Below are 16,989 nucleotides of genomic sequence, written 5' to 3'. Positions count from 1 at the left end.
GCTAAATCTACTTATCTTGGGCCACAGTGAAAATAGATAAAAACCTGAAGTTTTCCATGTTTAAAAGCAGTGTCTGTAAATTACTAGGTCCGGAAGCAAAAACAATTATGCCACACCCTGCTGTGATCTTCCTAAAGCATCAGGCTGGCAATGGATAAAATAAAATGCTGGATTAGAATCTTATGATCTAATCAACATCTCTATCAAAGATAGGCCACTCTAGCATTTTAATAGTAATAACTCCGTTTTAAACATCTTTTTTCCAGGCTGCTGTAAGTCACTATCACATTGTTAAAACTCAAACTGTGCAAGGCCAATTTTAGAATACTGTCAAGGTATTCTCAAACAGCAAACCAAGTAAAGGAAGAGGAATAAGAGATTTTAAATCAAATTTAATGACAGAAAATGATACAAGATATGTATTTTTTCAATTTTTAGTGTGCCTTTTTACTTTTCTGTCTGCTGGCTTCTTATCATCTATTGCCGATTCCTGGACAGGTAGCCACTTCAGAGGATTGCGACGGTAAATGGGCCATGGAGGAAGTGTGAGCTGAAACGAAAAATACAAACTTCCTTGACAATGTTTTTGTAAAAGTTTGAGCTTTGCCTATATTAACTTTTAGAGTATATACAAAGCAAAAGAGCAGTGTTTCTGTTTCTAGTAGGGGCGCCATATTTCAAAAAGTAAAAACCAGGGTGTTTTTTTAGGAAGACCCCAAAAACTACAAGAAGTTTTGGGTTTTGGAGCTTTTTAAGGCATTTTTGGTATGTTTTAACCCCACTTGCCAGTTTTCCAGGACATCTGCACAATTTCCAAAAAATAATCCAGGGCGCCATTTTCGAAGGCACATCCCAAGACATGTCCTAGAAAATCAGGACGTATAGCAGTCCTATTCTAGTGCAGTTATTTCAAACATAAGGGGGGGGGGAGAGCAGCATAAAGAGCACAAAATAAAACAAGAGTATCAAGCTAATGGTACTGTTGAAGATTAGAAGCATGTTAACACATTGTCCTAAAGAAACACATATTTTACTTATTTTGCATGGTATGAGCTTTCCTTACAGCTCCATTCTATCACAAGCTTTGCAGAATTCACTGTTTTGCTACACACACAAAAATAAGTAATATTCTTACCAAGCATGATAAAGCAAATCCAGCCATTACAATGTAAACTGTCCAGCCAAACTGTTCAGTGATGTACCCATAAATAAAGCCAATTACCTGCAAGAAACAATAGGTCAATGAGAATTCCAGGTCACTCTCCAAACCCAGAATGGAGAGAATTTTAAATGAGCATTTTAGCAAACATTTTAACTCATTTAAGGGGTTAATATAGGGAATTGATAGCAGCAGAACATTGGGCACTTAGCTGTCATTCATTTGGACTTGGCCCACTGCAATATTATTATTAATTCAACTTACATACTATAAACATATACAAGATAAATCAATAACTTAACAAGATTAATGTTACTGTGACATACTGACCTAGTTACTCAAGAGCTATTTTTTACAGTACTTAAGACAAAAGGCTGCAGCCCTAAACATACTAAGGCCACTAACCGCAGTAGAACTTAGTTCTGTAGGAACAGTCATTAACTTAGCCTCAGTATGCTACATACAGGCTGCAATCCAAATGAACACAATTGTTGCACTATTGCTATACGTATGCTTTAATTTCAGATATCATGTATTTATCGCCTTCTAACTGTTAAAAGCACAAAAAACAAATACTTTAAAAAATAAGACTAAAATATATGGCATTTTTGTTTACTTATACTTACAGCAGAGAAAAGAATGATTCCCTGAAAAATCTGCTCTGCTAGTTTTTGGCCTTTATAGTCCTGTGGGGATGGAAAAAAGATTTGTGAGCACCAGTATTTCCCCCCATGCTGCTTACAGTTTCTATAATGATGGCATATAGATATAAGAAGATCCTGATTTAGTTTCCTGTGCCATCACTGCCATAGCAGCTTTGTAGGAATATTCATTGTCTTGTTTGCTGTCATATTTCCATGTCTTATGTGAATATTCTGAAAAAAATGTCCTAACAACGTGGAAGCATCAGAAAATGTTTCCACACAGTTGGGTGAACGTGTTGTGCTAGCACTGAGATTCTGCATTAAATAGGTGTAGAACAGTCGTGCGGTCACAGCAATCAAGGCAAAATCATTCCTTGGGCAGCTTCCACATGGCTGCTGTTAGCACTTTACTGGACTTATGTCAAATATGAACCCCTACTGATCCCTAAACTCAATATATGCTTTGACTAAACATGCCTAATACGCGGACCTCCGGAACGAATTAAGTACTTAACCCGAGGTACCACTGTATTAAGCTCCGACTTCAACCTCAAGACTACAATTCTCAGCACGCTTTAGCTTACTTGGAAGTCAAGGCGCACGGAAATCTAAGGCGCTAGGCTTTTAAGTAAACACGAGATCTCGGTTCAATAGCCCCAAGTGTTTTCAGGCGTTCTGGCTCTTCTCTTTTTCTCCAAGCCCCCAGGGACGAAGAAGAAAAGAGTGCCCCCCATCCCATCCCATCGCTGGGCATCAAAGCCACCCGCGCTCCGCTTAGGACACGTCTGCTTTATTGTGGCAGGCGGCCAAGCAGTTCCCCTATCCCCACTTCCTGCCCGGCTTGGAAGCGGAGAGGAAAGCTCTCACTAATGGTGCGGGGGAGGGGTTTGCGCAGGAGAGTCTCCCCCAAAGCCCCCTCCCTCCCCGCCTGACCCACCATCTGTGTCGGGATGGATCGGAATACGCCGAACATGATGTCTGCCTGCAAGGCCACGTCTTGCGCTCCGCAGCCGTCGTAGACTTTCTCCCGGGGCAAAGGAGGCTCGCTGGTTTCGGGCTGCACCACAGGCGAGGAGGCCGAGTCCGCGCCGGGCAGGCGGGGTTCCTTCGCCCAGCCGGGGGTCCCCTTGCTCTCGGGCAGCAGAAGAGGGTCGCCCTGCGAAGCGGAAGAGCCCAGCGAGCAGGAGGCGGCGGCGGCAAAAGGCGCTTCCGGATCCTCAGACGAGGAGGCTCTGCGCCGTAAGGCGGGGGCCACAGAGCTCACCGGAATTGCCGCTTTCTTGCCCCGCCTCATCCTGCTCGCACTTCCGGGGCGGGAACCGCGTCGCGCAGTTGACTGGTCCCTCAAACGCGCTTAAAAAACCCAACAACCACAACATAAACGCGCCCCGCGACCCGAACCACCCGCCTCTTGGTCCGGCGACAACCTCTTTATGACAGCGGCACTTCTCCGCGGCCTACGGAGCGCTCCGCCGACGCCGCGTCTCCATGGCAACAGACGCGCGAGGACCCCAACATTCCCCACCCGCGCGCGGAGGAGGGGACCTCGAGCGCTCCGAAGGGTCTTAACCGACTGCCTGCCGCGCTTTTTTCCCCCCGACCGAGGGCAGAACTTGTCGTTTCAGCGCATCGGGTGAATAAGGCTGCCCTGCGCGGCTGCGCCTATTTTGCGCATTTGTTTGTTTTCCGATCAGGCACCGCGTGGGGCAGCTACTTGAGCCGCTGACAACTTTGCGCTGTTGAGTTGGCATTTCTCTCGCGGGTGCCAGACTGCGCGGAGGGACGCTCGCTTTCTGGAGAAGGAGCAGGGAAAGAGGTACGGTAACAACAGTCTCGGTTGCGTCGATCAACCCGTCCGCGCAATCCCCCAGGCGCCATCCTTTCTGGCCGTCCACTTTCATGGAGGGGCAGATCCTCTCGGATGCGCCGCTTTCCCGCTGGTGTCTGAGGATTCGGGCTGCTCCCGTTTGGGAGGGTGCAAAATAACTGGTGTGTGAGCCGGGGGGGGCATCACTGGACTGCACCGTGAGAAAGCGAATGGGCAGAATATTATTATTATTATTATTATTATTATTATTATTATTATTATTGCCAATGGGCAGAACCAAGCAGATCGAAGGTTAGAAATAACGCGCGAGACAAAACGAATTAAATGTCAGTTTCTTTAAAAGGTCTGGAAAGGCTGCAGGCCACGCACGTAGGTGACAGAACAGAGAACACCCAACGGAGCGCTGCAAAAGCAGTTGCCTGCCTTTAATTCTTCAGAATTAAATCTCTCTCTTTTCAAGCCAAGGGCTTCATTCTCTCCTCATGGCTGATCTTCCAGGGTCCATAGAATTGTAGAGTTGGAAGGGACCACGGGGGTCATCTAGTCCAACCCCCTGCAATGCAGAGGTCTTTTGCCCAGCGTGGGGCTCGAATCCACAACCCTGAGATTCAGGGTCTCCTGCGCTATTGACCAAGCCGCACATTGCATGGAGCATATGTTGAGGGCATATGTTAGAGGTGGATGTGGCTACTGCTAGCCCATGCACACTCATTCTCATTTGCACACCCTACGCATTCGTACTTGTCTGTTTTGCTGCCTAATGCACACCCATTCGCTTGACGTATGGAGGAGGGGGTGAACTTGCAGCTGTGAAGGGGCTAACAAAGATTGGCACCAATAGAAGGTGGTTTCAAGGCCAATTGCTGCAGGGTGGTGGTGGTTGCAGTACACAGGGAGGGGAGAGTTAACCCTTCCTTCGCCAGCTGTGATCCCCGTTCCATATGTGTATTATGAAGTTCTGGCTACAAACTGGGCAAAGTGGAGGTAGGTAGAGAAGGGTATAGCCTGAATACAAGCACTCAGGCTGTGCTCTGTGAAAGCAAAGTCTACACTGCTGTCTCCTAATTGTGAGCTGTACTGGAAGGTGCTGTTTTTCTTATAGAGACCCAGCCTTCTCCATTACAGTCATACCTCATGTTACGGACACTTCAGGTTATGTGTTTTCGGGTTGCGACCACAGGAAACCCGGAAGTACCGGAACGGGTTATTTCCGGGTTTCGCCACATGTGCATAAGCACCAAATTGGGCCGGCAGCTGCGCAGGATGCGAACGCTGCGGGTTGCGGACATGCCTCCGTCATGGATTATGTCCGCAACCCGAGTACAGGGTTTTTCTTACAGGGACCCAGCTCCTCTTCCATCTTCCTGTGATGGAAAGCTCTGGCCGTGCTGAGCCTTCCATGGAGTCCAAATATGGCAGTGCCACTTCATAGCCCTTGAAGGCTTATTGGGTGGCAAGGCTTGTGGGGCAAGCCCTGCGTGCCTTCCCCTTTTTGTTTCAGAGTCCTCTGCTTCACCACCTGGGGAAAATGTGGACGCCTCGACCCTGGCAACCCATCTCCCCGGCAGTTAGGCTTGCAAACAACCCTGCATGGGGTATCAAGAATGATTGCACTCTCTCTCTCTGTGGATTTTTTATGCTTGAAAACATCCTCCTGTTGACTCCATTGTGAAGTTTTTTCAAGCCTAGTTGCTGTGAATTGAAGGGATGAGGAGCAAGGGAGAGGAAGCCTCATGGACTGGCAGTTCCCCAGCCCTGGTCTTGATATCCTTGGATGATAAATCCAAAATGGGGACCAATTATTTGAAGGATGGTCAAGTTGTATAAAAATGTTCAAGTCTGGTGGGCACATATCGATAATTGATTTAGTATGAAATGAATTTATTTATTTATTTATTTGAACCCCGCCTTTTCCCCCTGACAGGGACTTAAAATGGATTACAGATAGAATAGGAATAGCTAAAAACTTTTTTATTATTACAAGTTTTTAAATTACTAGTTTTACTGTGGAACAACAGATTGACTCTGATTATCAAGAAGTCTGTTCACAGGAATCTTCTTTGACACCTTAAGCAGCTTGCATCTCTTTGCTTTTTGCAAGAGTAGGAGAAGCAGGAGTATAGATGACTAGAAGGCAGGTGGAGCTCAGCTCACATGAAAACTGACAGATTGTTGCTTATCTTTTAAAGAAGACAGTGTAGCGACAAGCAATGAAAATTTCTGACTGTGGAACAAACTACACAGTGAAAATATTCTAGGAGGTGAATGGGTTTAGTAAACCTGGACTGTCCGAATGCCAAGTCATCTGTCCTTAACTGAATTGCAGCCTCCTTTGTAGACAAAAATGCTTTGTATTTGTCTCACTTTGCAAATGGGTGGTTTAGTGAGGGTCTAAGACCTGGGAGAGATGTGGCTTTCAGCACTGCCATTGGTTTTGCCCCTGTGAGCAAACCTAGCCCTGTCACATCAGTTTTTGAATTGCTAAAATAATAATAATAATAATAATAATAATAATAATAATAATAATAATAATAATAATAATATATTTCTACCCTGCCCATCTGGCTGGGTTTCCCCAGCCACTCTGGGTGGCTTCCAACAAAAGATTAAAAATACATTAAAATATTGGTCATTAAAAACTTTCCTAAAGAGGGCTGCCTTCAGATGTCTTCTAAAAGTCAGATAGTTGTTTATTTCCTTGACATCTGACAGGAGGGCATTCAACAGGGCGGACGCCACCACCGAGAAGGCTCTCTGCCTGGTTCCCTGTAACTTCGCTTCTCGCAGTGAGGGAACAGCCAGAAGGCCCTCGGTGTTGGACCTTAGTTTCCGGGTAGAACGATGGGGGTGGACGCTCCTTCAGATATACTGGACCGAGGCCGTTTAGGGCTTTAAAGGTCAACACCAACACCCACGTACTGGGAGCCAATGTAGGTCTTTCAGGACTGGTGTTATATGGTCTCAGCGGCCACTTCCAGTCACCAGTCTAGCTGCCGCATTCTGTTAGCTTATGTATAGATGTTAGCTTATTGTGTGGTACTCTTCTAAGGAAAACACATGCAAGTCTACTCTTTTACTCTCCCCATAAATAGCTTTCAGCATATTGGGTAAAAGGTATGAGGTGGCAAAATGCCATGATAAAGATGTATGGGAAATTATATCTGAAGATGCTCCTTGTTGTGTGCATGGTGGAATCCTAGGTGGATATTTACTTGAAATCTTTATTCACGACTCAGAACAATACTTTTTATATTTGAATGTGGTACTCTCAGTTATGCCTTTTTGTAAGTTTGCAGAATGGTTCTCTGTTGTGTGTTTTTCTTGTAGACATTTGAAGAGGCTCAACACTTCATCCAGAGTGAAAGGAAGAAATGACGTTCAGAAAAGGTATTATTTCCCCAAATGGCACATTTTAAAAATCAGTATACTTGAGTCATACTTGGCCATTATTATTATTCTAATCATGTTTTTCTTTGTTCCCTTTCAGTAAACATTTTCATTTTGGTGCTTGCTGTTGTTATATTTTTGCTAGTGTTGCATCACAACATATTGGGTCTCAGCGATCTCTTGAAAAGGGAATTATCAGGTATGGTGTCTCTCTCTTATTTCTATGAGTCTGGGCTTCAGTAATAATGTTTATTTGGGAGGTAACAAATCATTGCGTTGGTGAAATTATGTCCTTCACATAGGTTGTTCTTGTAATATATACTTGCATCTCAGTTATTTCACAGAAATATCAAACCATTTGAAGTGTGGCTATCATGTCAAGAGTAATTTTATTTCTTTATAAAGATATACTGCTTAATATAGGGGACGCGGGTGGCGCTGTGGGTAAAACCTCAGCGCCTTGGACTTGCCGATCGCATGGTCGGCGATTCGAATCCCCGCGGCGGGGTGACCTCCCGTCGTTCGGTCCCAGCTCCTGCCCACCTAGCAGTTCGAAAGCACCCTTAAGTGCAAGTAGATAAATACAGTGGTGCCTCACAAGACGAAATTAATTCGTTCCGCGAGTTTTGTCGTCTTGCGATTTTTTTCGTCTTGTGAAGCACGGTGTCGGGAAAGTTTTGGAAAAGCTTCAAAAATCACCAAAGTCTTTAAAAACCTCAAAAAAGGCTACCACACCGCGTTCTATGAGTTGCTCCTCGAAGTCAAGTCGCAACTGTATTAACGGTGTTAAGAAAAAGGAAACAAACTTGCAAGACGTTTCCGTCTTGCGAAGCAAGCCCATAGGGAAAATCATCTTGCGAAGCAGCTCAAAAAACAAAAAACCCTTTCGTCTAGCGAGTTTTTTGTCTTGCAAGGCATTCGTCTTGCGAGGTACCACTGTAGGTACCGCTTTATAGCGGGAAGGTAAACGGCGTTTCCGTGTGCTGCTCTGGTGCCGGTTCGCCAGAGCAGCTTCGTCACGCTGGCCACATGACCCGGAAGTGTCTGCTGACAGCGCTGGCTCCCGGCCTCTAGAGTGAGATGAGCGCACAACCCTAGAGTCTGTCAAGACTGGCCCGTACGGGCAGGGGCACCTTTACCTTTACCTTTACTGCTTAATATAATAAAAAAACCTCTAAGTGATTTACATAAAAACAATAAATAGAACAACATTCGATAACTCAAAATATACCTGTAGGTAGATTAAAATCAAAACATAGCTTTATATCCCAAATAAACTAATCAAGCCATAGAATTTAAGGGTCATCTTACTTGAAAGTAACTTTATCTCATTGCAATATCATGGTCAATCATTAGGAAGAGATAAAAAGTTTGATTTGAAGGGATGTCTCGCCAGTGATCACCTAGAGATATTAGACTACAGCTCACATTATCCCTGACCTTTAGCCATGGTAACTAGGGCTAATGACAGTTGACATTCAGCTGCATCTGGAGTGCCACAGATTAGCCACCCAATTTAAAGTCTGATAAAATACCCTGCTAATGGAAGTAACTGGAGAAATTAAAGAAATGTGTAAAAATTATATAAGGTGTATCTAGCCAAAATTAAATTCTTCAAAGAGTGCAATTGACTTTGTCCTTGATATTTAACAGGACTTAAGAGTGGGTGACATTAGATTGAGCATGCCCAGAATGATGTTTATATAATAAACCTGTGCACACCATACGCTTATTCTGCAGATTCAAGTCCATTAGGCCTCCAACCGATAGATTTTATACCTGAGGCACCTCAAAGGTTAACAGAGGACTGGAATGACAAGGAGATTCCTGTGGTCATTACAGCATCTGATGATAGGCTTGGTGGGGTAATTGCAGCTGTGAACAGTATTCAGCAGAACACCAAGTCCAATGTGGCCTTCCATATTGTCACCTTGAATGACACAGTGGACCATCTGAGGTAAAGTATGTTTGAGAAATTTTCTTCCTTGGTTTTCGTTTGCGAAAGGTTTCCAGGCTTAGTAATGCTGACTTTGAAGAAGCAAACATACTCCGTCCTCTGTTTTGTAATCCTGTATTCTCTGCAAGAAGCTATAGATAATAAAGTACTGCTTATGTATAGCCAAGCAGAACGTTCATATAGCCAAACTGAAATAGGATTGACCAAGAAGAGACATCTCAGAGAATTACTCTTGCAGATGCTGCTCACTATTACCAGTTTCAGAACTGATTTGCAGGGTATTGAAAACTAAATATTCCTCTTTCACGATCCTCATCTAGCTCCTCTGAAAAATAGAAGTGGTCGTTCAAACAGTGCTTTTTTCTTAAATGTTTAGGGGTATGCATACCCCTGCGTACCCCCAGAAAAAAGCACTGCCTTCAAGTATTTGGGCCCCAAATCATTTTTGGAATTGTAATTTAACATCAATGTTTTGAACTGAGCTGGAAGCTTACGGGCAGCCTGTGGAGATAATGGACCATAGGTGTAATGTGACTCCAACTTGATATGCCACACAGTACAGTGGTACCTCAGGTTAAGTACTTAATTCACTCCGGAGGTCCGTTCTTAACCTGAAACTGTTCTTAACCTGAAGCACCACTTTAGCTAATGGGGCCTCCCGCTGCTGCCACGCCGCCGGAGCACGATTTCTGTTCTTATCCTGAAGCAAAGTTCTTAACCTGAAGCACTATTTCTGGGTTAGCGGAGTGTGTAACCTGAAGCGTATGTAACCCGAGGTACCACTGTAATCTGGCAGTAGCATTTTGTACCAGTTAAAGCTTCTGTACTGTCTTCAACGGTGGCCTCGCATAAAACAAATTACAGCAGTCTAGATGTGAGATTACATTCACTGGAAAGGCTATCCCGGTCTGTAGCTGGCAAACCAACCTGAGCTGGAAATAGGCACTGCAGCCACCTGTGACTTTTTTACTGCTCTCTTCCCTGTACAGATCATGGCTTAGTAAAACTAGTCTGAAAAATGTGAAATACCAAATACTGGATTTTGACCCTCGTATGCTGGATGGAAAAGTGCAGGTTAAGTCTGAAATGCCAGACTCGATTAAACCTGTGAGTACTTGCACTGATTTATATTATTTTAACTTCCTTTCAGGTTGCTGATAATTCATGAAAAATATATACTTAGATATGGCAGTCTTGAAAAATCTGACCTGTAACTACTGATGCTATTAAGAGTTCTTGATTGTATTCATCAAATTAAGTTGGGACGGTTGAAAATTTTACCAGCAACTTAAGTTTCAATAAATTGTTTATTTACTATAAGCTTTGTTAGCAGACCAAAATATATCGTTAAAAGAGATTATGGTTATTTGAATCCAGTGTGTGGCATGTCAGATTTTATTTCATTCATTCATTCATTCATTCATCATCATCTTCTTCTTCTTCTTCTTCCCTTTTGTTTCTACCTAGCTAACCTTTGCAAGATTCTATCTGCCTAATTGGGTCCCTAATGCAGAAAAGGCCATTTACTTGGATGATGATGTGGTTGTTCAAGGTACTTTTCTTCCTGCAAATACTTTCAGAGATGGAAGCGTCTTTCTGTAGACCTATCCTGTCTCAGGGCGAGGGACAGATTTTAGCCCACCTAAAGAAATGGGATGAAGTCATAGAATTATAGAGTTGGAAGGTACCTCCAAGGATCTTCTAGTCCAGGGGCCTGCAACCTTTAAGACAAAAAGAGCCACTTGGACCCGTTTCCGAAGGAAAAAAAAACTGGGAGCCGCAAAACCATTGTGACATTTAAAACAAATATATCTGACAGCGGGCGATCTGACAGTGGGCGGGAAGGTGACGTCGGGACGGTGCGTGACTAACCCACGCACCGCCCCCAAGCGACGTCACAGCCAGTACAGCGCCCGCCACAGTGAGGAGTGTCGGGGCGCACAATGCACCTCCTCCCCTCGCTAGTATCCGCCCCGGAGCCGCGGCAAAGGTGTAAAAGAGCCACATGCGGCTCCGGAGCCGCGGGTTGCAGACGCCTGTTCTAGTCCAACTTCCTGTAATGCAGGAAACACATTAGGTTAGAATTCCCAAGGGAGTTATACTGGTTTTAGGGGGGGAAATACAGTACCACAAAATTAATTAGTGCAGTATCTTCTTAGTGCAATTAAAACTGCTGTTTTAACTTGAAATATGAAATTGACTTATGAACTCTGCACCCTGATTTGAGCTTTCCATGAAATCTGTACTCTTCCCAGCTTTAGAGACTGAAGTAAGGCTTCTCTAGAGCATGTTGGAATGAATTTGGCATTTTAAGTAATAACTTATTTGTAGATGAAATGGTTTATATTTGCAAAATATGTATTTAAGCTCCAGACTTCTCTTCACTTCTGTGCATACATGAGAATAAAGCCCTGTTTTTAACGAAATGAAGTTCTCAGAGGCAAGACTGTGTCTGGGATCTAAAGAGCTGCTTTAGGCAGGTTTCGGGGTTTTCTTATCAAATGAGATTTTTGTGTGTGGCATATGCCCATATAACCATCATAAACAGAAAGATAACACTTGTTTCCAGTATTTGCAGCTATTGAAAATGATTGTGGTGGGCAGGGGCGGAATGGCAGGCGGGGTTTTAAAATTTGTTTTGAACTACCATTTCTTCTTTGCTTGGATTGCTTTTTCAGATGATATCTTTGAACTTTACAACACTCCACTGCAACAGGGTCATGCAGCTGCATTCTCAGATGACTGCGACTCTACCTCAAATAAGTTTGCAGTTCGTGGAGCAGGAAACCAGGTGCAAATAATTCTAAAAGAAGAAAGCGAATGTTACAGGCCCCAGTTCTTAGAGGTGGCCTCTACCCTTGTGGTTGCGTTTGTTTTGCAGGAGTGCTTTATGCCTTTGGGTTTTCCAAAGCATTGAATGAAGCCAAGTGCCCCCCTTTTACCTGTATTATAGGACTGGGAACCTTAGCTTCTTCCTGGGCATGCTATATATTCCTGGCCCATATCAGTCAGTAGCCTGTATAATTTTCAGGGAATGGTAAATGCCTGTACCTTTCTGCATGGGAAGGCTACAGAATGTGGTGGAGTGGTCTTAGGATACCAGGGACTGTTGTCTTCTTCCTCATGTCTTGAGGAGACCTGCTTCTCCCTTATGGTAATCCAAAGCAACGCTTTCAACTTCCTGTTCTAAGCACTGAGGAGGAGCAGGTTGTCCTCTATGGTATGCTGAACAGCCAGGAAGAGGAGGCGATCTTTGAGTAAATGTAGATGTAGGTGGTTCCTTACTTCTCAGAATCTGTATGCTGTGTAGGAAGGGAGCCTACATTTTTGGAACATAATGGCCATAAGCAAAATGTGGCTGATTCAGAAAGGCGTAGGTGGCTTTTTGTATTTAACTCACCTTGCCTCAGTATAGTTATTTTAAGGTATTTGAAATGTAATAGCTCATAAACAAAAACGAATAAAACTGCTAAATATCATCACATTTTGGTGAAGCTAGCATCTCCATATGGGATATATTTCCTCTGCAAATAGAGGGGTTGGGCAGTGAAACTTTCTGCAGAGAGAGGTGTGTGTAACCAGTAAAGACTTCCAGGGATTCTTGTAACTGAAACAGAGACCCGGTTTCTATTAATTTTCAGTACAATTACATTGGATTTCTCGATTATAAAAAAGAAGCAATTCGGAAGCTGTCCATGAAAGCAAGTACCTGCTCTTTCAATCCGGGCGTCTTTGTTGCAAATCTAACTGAATGGAAACGACAGAACATCACTCAGCAACTGGAGAAATGGATGGCGCTTAATGTTGTGTGAGTGTGCCCATATTTCTGCTTAACACTGCCACTTGGGGGACTGAGCCTAATACAGTGTGTGCCGGTGGGGATGGAGAGTGATGAACTGCCAGAAGTATTTCTCAGGTCTTTCTACCATGTTGATGATAATCTTTCTCTATGCATGGATCATCTTTGCACTGACACCAGGCTACTTTCTGCATCTACTTCAGCCTACTAGCCCTGAATATATACAGTGGTACCTCGCAAGACGAATACCTCGCAAGACGAAAAACTCGCAAGACGAAAAACTCGCAAGACGAAAGGGGTTTTGGTTTTTTGAGTTGCTTCGCAAGACAAATTTCCCTATGGGCTTGCTTCGCAAGACGGAAACGTCTTGCAAGTTTGTTTCCTTTTTCTTAAAACCGTTAATACCCTATATCCTATGGGAAACCGTGCTTCGCAAGACGAAAAAAGTCGCAGAACGAACTAATTTTGTCTTGCGAGGCACCACTGTATTGTTTTCAGGTCTGTCATCTTTCAATTAAAATCCCTTCAGCTGTCTTGTTCTTTAACACGCCGCTGCCCCAATCTCAGACCATGAAACCACCTCTCTTTCTTTCTTTCTACCAACACTGTTACAAAGGTTGTCCTGAACCATCTGCTATTAGGTGGTCCACCCACATTTCTTTCTCAGGCTCTTCCTTCTGCTCCTATTCAGCCTGTTACTTTTTGAGCCTTTTGCGTAGGAAATACTATTCAGTACTCTTGATACTGAGCTTTTTGAATAGCCAAAGCATGTCACACACTTTCTGAAATCCTTGTTCCTATTGCCTTGCAAATGTTTTCCTCATATTGCAAGTGGTCGACAATGACTGAGAGAAGGTACATACTCATTTGCAGCTGCGTTTCTTAGCTGGGCTACACCTACACTCAGATGATTTCTCCATTTATTTTTCTGGCTCATTGCAAAGTATGTCAATTGCTGTATAGTGCCTAACAGAAGGTTGTAAACAAAATGTTTTATAAGGCATTGTTCAATAGGATGATTAACGATTTGAAAAGAGAAACACTCAATTGGATTAATGAATATTTAGCTGGTTAAATTTTCTTTCTTATCCCTGACTAGAGAGGAAATATACAGTCGGACTCTTGCAGGCAGTATCACTACACCCCCTCTGCTCATTGCATTTTACAAGAGACATTCAAACCTTGATCCTATGTGGAATGTGCGCCACCTTGGTAAGTATAATGGAAGAGGATGTGATACCTTTGCCAGACTTAAGCTGGTTGAAGTGGTTGCTTCTGTAGGCCTCATTTTCTTCTTCACAGGACCTTTGAAGTGTGGTAATGAAGCTGTGGATTTGTCTGCCCAAAATTTCTTCCTTTTCCTGTCTCTGAACTCTTTACTACATTTTGAAAAGTTTGACCATGATGTGAAATGGCTCTGGAAACATGGTGTTTGAATATGAATTCAGTGGTCAGTTAAATGTGGACACAGGAAGATTTCTAGATACAGTGGTACCTCTAGTTGTGGACACAACCTGTTCCGAGCGGTGCTTCTGCGCACACGGTGAAACCCGCAAGTATACACTTCCAGGTTTCCCGCGTTCGCAAACTGAAAAGACGCAACATGAACCTAATGCAACACGAGGTAGGACTGTATACTTTGGTGATGGCTATTCAGGTATCCTTGCTGCATTCTCCCACCCATCCCAGTTGCAATGGGGGTAAGAAAGGATATTTGAAAGATAAATCAGTGTTTTAACAATGGTTGAAAATTAAGAGTCAGCTGCGAACTTTGATTATGTGACTTGCTAGCCTTTAATAGAACCCAGCTAGAGTCTTTTGAGAGAAGACAGGATAGGAATCTAAATCCACTCATGTTTCTTCATTCAATTCAAAGGTTCGAGTGCTGGCAAAAGATACTCTCCACAGTTTGTGAAAGCTGCCAAACTACTCCATTGGAATGGACACTTCAAACCCTGGGGAAGGACCGCATCCTACGCAGATGTTTGGGAAAAATGGTACATTCCTGACCCTAGTGGCAAATTCAACTTGATTCGGAGGCACACTGACACTTACGAGGCAAAATAAGATGGAAGTGATACACCCCATATTCTTCTCAGGAACCAGACGAGACCATAGAGTGAAGTTGGTAATGCTACGTCCATTCGGATTGTTTTAAAATGGAGACACACTTAAGTACTTGAAATGCATGCTTAAGAGAGGAAGCCTCTTTAAGCAGAGGAACCTCCACGAAACTAGCATTTTCAACCAGATGGGATATTAAAGAATGACCTTCTAGGGATAAAATGTTTCAGAAGACACTGCACCCAAGACTTTATCACAGCTGGTGCTGGGGGAGTGTCTCATGTTGCACAGCAACTTGATGTACTAAAAAGCTGCTACCACTTTTTACTGTTACTTAACCTGTGAATATAAGCTTTTTGGTGGATCCCTCCTATTGCTTGAAGATCCATTCAGATTCTTACAGCTAATTTGAAGTTTGATTGTGGATTAAAAAAAATATCTGCGTTCCAAACACTATTTTTATAGTAAAGTTTCTTTTAATAAAACTACCCATCAACAGTAAAGCAGCCCTTATTTCTTAAAAAATGAAATTTATGATTTGATTTATATTCAGATTTATGGATTGTGTGCAGGCAACTGAAATGTGAATGGTAACTTGTGCTTCACAATATATCACTCCCTCGGTGCCCACCTAGCAGTTCAAAAGCATGTCAAAGTGCAAGTAGATAAATAGGTACCCTTCCGGCGGGAAGGTAAACGGCGTTTCCGTGCGCTGCTCTGGTTTGCCAGAAGTGGCTTAGTCATGTTGGCCACATGACCCGGAAGCTGTATGCCGGCTCCCTCGGCCAATAAAGCGAGATGAGCGCTACAACCCCAGAGTCGGTCACGACTGGACCTAATGGTCAGGGGTCCCTTTACCTTTTAATAAATTAATTGTGCTTGAGTTCCTATCAATTTGGAAGCAAAATCCCACCCTGCAAAAGTTAGTGGTTTTTATGTGTTCAGTGAGCTCCTCGCATATGCTGATCTATAAACATCTGTACAGTGGTGCCTCGCAAGATGAAAAGAATCCGTTCCGCGATTCTCTTCGTCTAGCGGTTTTTTCGTCTTGCGAAGCAACCCTATTAGCAGCTTAGCGCTATTAGCGGTTTAGCGGCTATTAAAGGCTTAGCGGCTTAGCTGCTAAAAGGCTATAAGCGGCTTAGAAAAAGGGGGGGGAGCGGGAAAAAAATCGCAAGACTAGCAAGACGTTTTGTCTTGCGAAGCAAGCCCATAGGGAAAATCGTCTTGCGAAGCAACTCAAAAATGGAAAACCCTTTCGTCTAGCGGGTTTTCCGTCTTGCGAGGCATTCGTCTTGCGGGGCACCACTGTACATCTAAAAGGGGGGGGGGGGAATGCCCACTGCCACCAAGCTAAGGATCTGTGAGTTTCCAGGACTTGAGGTTGATAGTGAGCCAACAGATACAAAAAATCTTAACACATTCATATTAAATACAATGGTACCTCAGGTTACATACGCGTCAGGTTACAGACTCTGCTAACCCAGAAATAGTACCTCAGGTTAAGAACTTTGCTTCAGGATGAGAACAGAAATTGTGCTCCGGCAGCGCAGGAGGCCCCATTAGCTAAAGTGGTGCTTCAGGTTAAGAACAGACCTCCGTAACGAATTAAGTACTTAACCCGAGGTACCACTGTACTAAGCAATAGGAACTTGTGTCATTTTGCTGCTAACTTTAGCAGGTGAGAACAGCCCAAACATAGTGTTTCAACTTCTTGAAAACTGAGCGAGGGCCCATTGGTGTAAAAGGCTGCAAGTATTACGGGACCTGCATCCCTTCTTTGTCCTTGGACCTTTTAAATTTTCTTATTTTTCGAACCTATGGTCTGTATGTGCACATTCTAAGCTGGGAAGCCCATGAGCTGGGTGGTCATGAGCCCGAGACTAAATGATCATCATTCCTCTGTCATTGGTTCAGTTGTATGTGCAATTACAAGTTATGGCAAGATAGCTGCTTGCTTCGCTGAATGAAAAAGAACATGGAGGTTTATGAACAGCATTACTAATTGTATAATGCCTTCCTTGCGGACAAGTTGAATAAAAAACCCTTGCTGCTTTTGTATATAATTGAAGAACCACACATTTCAGTTAAAAGCGTATTAAAAAGTGAAGTTTTCTGTGTGTCTGTAGTTTTCTTGATACTAATCCTTTC

At 43.6% G+C, this 16,989-nt stretch overlaps 2 protein-coding genes across 3 annotated transcripts; one reads left to right on the top strand and one right to left on the bottom strand.

Annotated features, from left to right (window-relative positions):
- Positions 1 to 372: 372 nt before the first annotated feature.
- SPCS1 (signal peptidase complex subunit 1) lies at positions 373 to 3,097 on the bottom strand. The gene is made up of 4 exons (XM_028718807.2): positions 2,741 to 3,097; positions 1,786 to 1,845; positions 1,136 to 1,222; positions 373 to 550 (listed from the first exon to the last, which is right to left on the bottom strand). The coding sequence occupies exons 1-4, from the start codon at positions 3,095 to 3,097 to the stop codon at positions 428 to 430; spliced, it is 627 nt and encodes a 208-aa protein (XP_028574640.2). The 3' UTR covers positions 373 to 427.
- Positions 3,098 to 3,450: 353 nt separating this feature from the next.
- On the top strand, positions 3,451 to 16,958 carry GLT8D1 (glycosyltransferase 8 domain containing 1). Of its 2 annotated transcripts, none has more exons than XM_028718805.2 (10): positions 3,451 to 3,619; positions 6,959 to 7,018; positions 7,119 to 7,217; positions 8,759 to 8,975; positions 9,965 to 10,082; positions 10,443 to 10,527; positions 11,654 to 11,766; positions 12,617 to 12,783; positions 13,874 to 13,986; positions 14,651 to 16,958. In XM_028718805.2, the coding sequence occupies exons 2-10, from the start codon at positions 7,003 to 7,005 to the stop codon at positions 14,839 to 14,841; spliced, it is 1,119 nt and encodes a 372-aa protein (XP_028574638.1). In that variant the 5' UTR covers positions 3,451 to 3,619; positions 6,959 to 7,002; the 3' UTR covers positions 14,842 to 16,958. The 2 variants fall into 2 exon arrangements, with proteins under 2 accessions (XP_028574638.1, XP_028574639.1); XM_028718806.2 differs by having other exon boundaries at positions 3,451 to 3,844.
- The last annotated feature ends 31 nt before the right edge of the window (positions 16,959 to 16,989 follow it).

This window comes from Podarcis muralis, chromosome 2, assembly GCF_964188315.1.
Source record: "Podarcis muralis chromosome 2, rPodMur119.hap1.1, whole genome shotgun sequence".
NCBI lineage: Eukaryota > Metazoa > Chordata > Lepidosauria > Squamata > Lacertidae > Podarcis > Podarcis muralis.
The sequence above is the reverse complement of the archived record's forward strand: the minus strand, read 5'-3'. Positions and strand labels throughout refer to the sequence as shown.

What these genes read in the sequence shown, in the direction of transcription:
- SPCS1 (XM_028718807.2), bottom strand. Translation starts at nt 3,097, where the DNA reads ATGAGGCGGGGCAAGAAAGCGGCAATTCCGGTGAGCTCTGTGGCCCCC. An exon ending in GATCCATCCCGACACAGATG is followed by an intron (nt 1,846 to 2,740) that starts GTGGGTCAGGCG and finishes CCATCCCCACAG; the next exon opens with GACTATAAAGGCCAAAAACT. An exon ending in GATTTGCTTTATCATGCTTG is followed by an intron (nt 551 to 1,135) that starts GTAAGAATATTA and finishes TTTTCGTTTCAG; the next exon opens with CTCACACTTCCTCCATGGCC.
- GLT8D1 (XM_028718805.2), top strand. An exon ending in TGATGATGTGGTTGTTCAAG is followed by an intron (nt 10,528 to 11,653) that starts GTACTTTTCTTC and finishes TTGCTTTTTCAG; the next exon opens with ATGATATCTTTGAACTTTAC. An exon ending in GTGGAATGTGCGCCACCTTG is followed by an intron (nt 13,987 to 14,650) that starts GTAAGTATAATG and finishes TTCAATTCAAAG; the next exon opens with GTTCGAGTGCTGGCAAAAGA.